The sequence below is a fragment of the Pterocles gutturalis genome, unplaced genomic scaffold, assembly GCF_000699245.1.
Source record: "Pterocles gutturalis isolate BGI_N339 unplaced genomic scaffold, ASM69924v1 scaffold26372, whole genome shotgun sequence".
NCBI classification, from domain to species: Eukaryota; Metazoa; Chordata; class Aves; order Pterocliformes; family Pteroclidae; genus Pterocles; species Pterocles gutturalis.
The window spans coordinates 1117-4491 of record NW_010110969.1 but is presented as its reverse complement, the minus strand read 5'-3'; the positions used below and the strand labels follow the sequence as shown (position 1 = coordinate 4491).

The window sequence follows — 3375 nt, the reverse complement described above, 5'->3', positions numbered from 1 at the left end:
CGCTCTTCCCGGCCTGCGTAAACTCCAGGGCTGCAGAAGAGAAGGGAGAGATGAACGGAGCAGCACAGGTGGCAAAGCCACGCTCTGCCCCAGGGGAGGGACGGGAGGTCCCGTGGAGCACCCTGGGGCTGCAGGATCACAGCCGCTGGGACCCCCACCGTGCCACCCTCCTCACCTCTGCTTTTCAGGGCAGCCGCCAAGGGCAAGAAGTAGCTGGTGAAGAAGCTGAGCCGTGCACCCTGCACATAGTCCCGCAGCCCTGGCAGGAGCCAGCTGCGGGGGAAATCCAGTGTCTCCCTGGGAAGGGAAGGCACAGGTCAGGGGAGCACAGGGCACTGCTGACACCAGCCCCTGGGCAGGAGACACCTCCACTCGGCCCCAAAGCTGGGCACAGGTGGGCCTGGCAGAGCCAAACACCTCCAGCACCCACATGGGGACTGAACAGGAACGTAACAAACGGCTGCTAGATTGCTACCCATGGCTGTACTCACTCCTTGCCATCGATCTCCAGGGGCACGGCTTCCAGCAGCACCTCGGGGCCCATGGTGCTCACGGCAGCCCCCACCGCCTGGTCCACTTCAGCCGTGTAGGGGAAGTGTGGGGAGAGACGCAGGTCACACAGGGACCGGAGACACTGCAGGGATGGGGCAGGACGGTCACAGAGGAGCCACAGAGGCATATCTGGCACATGTCACTCACTATGCCTGCGTGGGGGTGCCAGCTGCCCTGTGTGTCCTCGTGCTGAGTCCCAGAGCTGCGCACACCCTGCCCACGCACCGGGATGGCCCCACTCTGCAGCTGGAGAGGGCAACGCAGCCCAGGCAGCAGCACAGCCACCTCACCTGCCTCCATGGATGAGCCTGTGCCCTCCCAGCTAGCTCACCTTCCTCATGATGGGGTGGCACTGCTTCCCACACGTTTCGAAGAAGACCTCCAGCACCCGCAGCACCTCGTCCCACGCCGCATGGAAACGGTACGTCAGGCCTTCCTCCACTGATCTGGGGAGAAGAGATGGGCACACTGGCAGGGACTGACCCTGCAGTGATCAGGGTGCCCACCACACCCACCAGCCCCCATCAGGGACCAGGCAGAGGCTGCTCAGAGCTCAGCCGGACAGGCTTTCCCACACCCCCACTCTTCACCTGAACATCTTGCACAGGTAGGCAGCAGGGGCTGGCGCAGATGCAGAGACAGTGCCCAGGTCCTCCATGTAGGGAGCGACGCACTCACTCAGGAGGGTCTACAAGGACAAACAGGGAAAATGGGACAGCAGTGGACCACAGATCCCCCAGCCTGACAGGCACAGAGGGGTATACCACTCCCCAGCAAGCCCGAAACGCCAGGGCAGAGCCCCCCATGGAGGCCCAGGATAGCCAGGTGGGGAGAGACACCCATGTGCTGTACCTCCAGGGTCTGCGCCGCTGCCCTCACCACCTGGGAGTGGGGGGACAGGAAGCAGTTCATGGTGGCAGAGAAGAGCCGGGGCAGGTGAGCCCAGCACAGGTCCTTCTGCAGCCTGGAGAGGAGAGAACAGGCAGGTGAGAGACCAAGAGGACGCCTCTCCCCCTGCCCAGCCGCGGCCCCTGCCTGTACCTGCCCAGATTGACGTGCGCCCGCTCCATGGTGGACAGCCAGGCCAGCAGTGGCTGCAGGTCACTCGTGCTGGGCACATAGTCGTAGAGAGCCTGGGGAAGCAGAGTGTGGGTGGGTGGGTGCCACAGCACTGCCAACCCTGTCTCTCCCCACACCCGCACCCCACACTCACGGTGATGATCTGGGCGTTGAGCTCGGCTGGCAGGCAGGCCACGCTGGCCTGGGCGCTGAAGAGGCTGTGGAAGGCTTGCATGGCGCACGCCGTCACCAGCTACAAAGGGCACGGTGTCAGGAGGAGGGGTTCTGCTTTGTACTCACTGTCCCTCTACCCCAAAGTGGGCTCTGCCCCAGGAAGCCCAGCTCTGCTGCAGCTGTGGAAGCAAGCTCCAGCTGCCCTGGGCTCCTCTGTATTTGCATCTTGCATTTCCAGGCTCCCAGCTGGCAGCCAACAGGATTCACACCCTTCCAGAGTGCAGCTGAGGGGGAAAGGGGCTGCCTTCCCCAGCATAGGAACACTCACCACGTGGCTGAGGGTCATGACTCGGAGCAAGGTCTCGCAGCAGGTCTTCACCACAGCCGCAGGGAAGCAGGGCAGCAGGTCCCGCAGCAGGGCGAGGACGTGCAAGGTGGTGGTCGCCTCTTTGGTGCCTGTGAGAGCAGAGCAATGTCTGAGCCTGGGACACTCTGTAGCAAAGCCCTGCCTGAGGCAAAGCCCCTATGACAGCACTAGGGTTGACCCACAGACCTGGGGTGAACATCCCCCCAAGTTCTGGAAAGAGCAGAGCAACAGACAGATGGCTGAATGCCCTCCAAAACATCTTACGTGCCCCAGCAGCGTCTCATACCCTCCCCAGCAATCCAGGGTGCTCTACCCTCCCCCCTCTTCCCTTCAAGTCCTTATTCTCCCACAGCTGCCAGGTCCCCCGCACTCAGGTGTAGACCTCTTGCTCCAGCACCCCACACCTCCAGCTTTTTCAATCTCCTGCACACAGAACTTGGCGGTGGAGGATGCCGCAGGGTGATGCTCAGGGGCTGCGTCTCCAAACATGAACTCACTGCCCCTCAGGATGGAGCACACGCCATGCTGCGCTGCCTTCCGCACCTGGGGGAAGAAGAGCCCAGGAGGGTAGAAGCCACAGACCCCAGGGGCACAGCCACCCCCAGAAACGAGCCTCAGAGGCAGCACCATCCTTCGCCAGGGGCACTGCACACTCACCTTGGGCTTGGTATGAACACAGAAGCTCAGCAAGCCGTGATACACCTGGAGGGTGACAGGGTAGCTCCAGGTTGCCAAGTCCTGCTTCCGCAGCAGTGTGCCCAGGCAAGAGAGGATCTACAACAAGGGAGCAGCAGGGGTGTTAGCATCACCTCACAAAGACTCTCTCTCATTGCAAGAGCTTCAGGCTGAGCACCCAGCACCACTCTACAGCAGCAGCTTGACTCCAGCTCTCAGCAGACCCCCAGACAGAGCTGGCACGGCCGGCTGCCTCTTGGCTACTCACCCATCGCAGGGCAGAGGTGGAGCCACTGCAGGCCTGCGACGACACAATACCCATGAAGGCTTTGGAAGCATCTGAGAACTTTTTTATAAGCACAGGGCTTGGGACCCTGCCAAAAGAAGGAAGCAGATCAGTGGGGTGAGGAATTGGCAGCTAGCAGCAGTCATGGAGGGAACTGCATCCCCAGCCTAGGGAGTGGGAACAGCACCAGCCCGTCTCTTCCGCAATGGGGCCAGGTAGCTCTCCGTGCTCCTCTGCGACTCACCGCTTTAGAACAAGGTTC

General features: G+C 62.0%; 1 protein-coding gene across 1 annotated transcript in view; it reads right to left on the bottom strand.

The window, feature by feature from the left end:
- The window catches only part of RRP12 (ribosomal RNA processing 12 homolog (S. cerevisiae)), a gene marked incomplete at its 5' end in the record, with an annotated part of 9834 nt that overhangs the window by 5803 nt on the left and 656 nt on the right, over positions 1-3375 (bottom strand). The window contains 12 exons of the mRNA XM_010073601.1: positions 1-30; positions 176-297; positions 492-634; positions 884-998; positions 1143-1240; positions 1405-1516; positions 1594-1685; positions 1766-1864; positions 2114-2241; positions 2557-2695; positions 2810-2926; positions 3096-3205. The exon at positions 1-30 is cut by the window's left edge and continues 15 nt beyond it. Coding sequence (XP_010071903.1) covers positions 1-30; positions 176-297; positions 492-634; positions 884-998; positions 1143-1240; positions 1405-1516; positions 1594-1685; positions 1766-1864; positions 2114-2241; positions 2557-2695; positions 2810-2926; positions 3096-3205 — 1305 coding nt within the window. The remainder of the gene's footprint in view (positions 31-175; positions 298-491; positions 635-883; positions 999-1142; positions 1241-1404; positions 1517-1593; positions 1686-1765; positions 1865-2113; positions 2242-2556; positions 2696-2809; positions 2927-3095; positions 3206-3375) is intronic.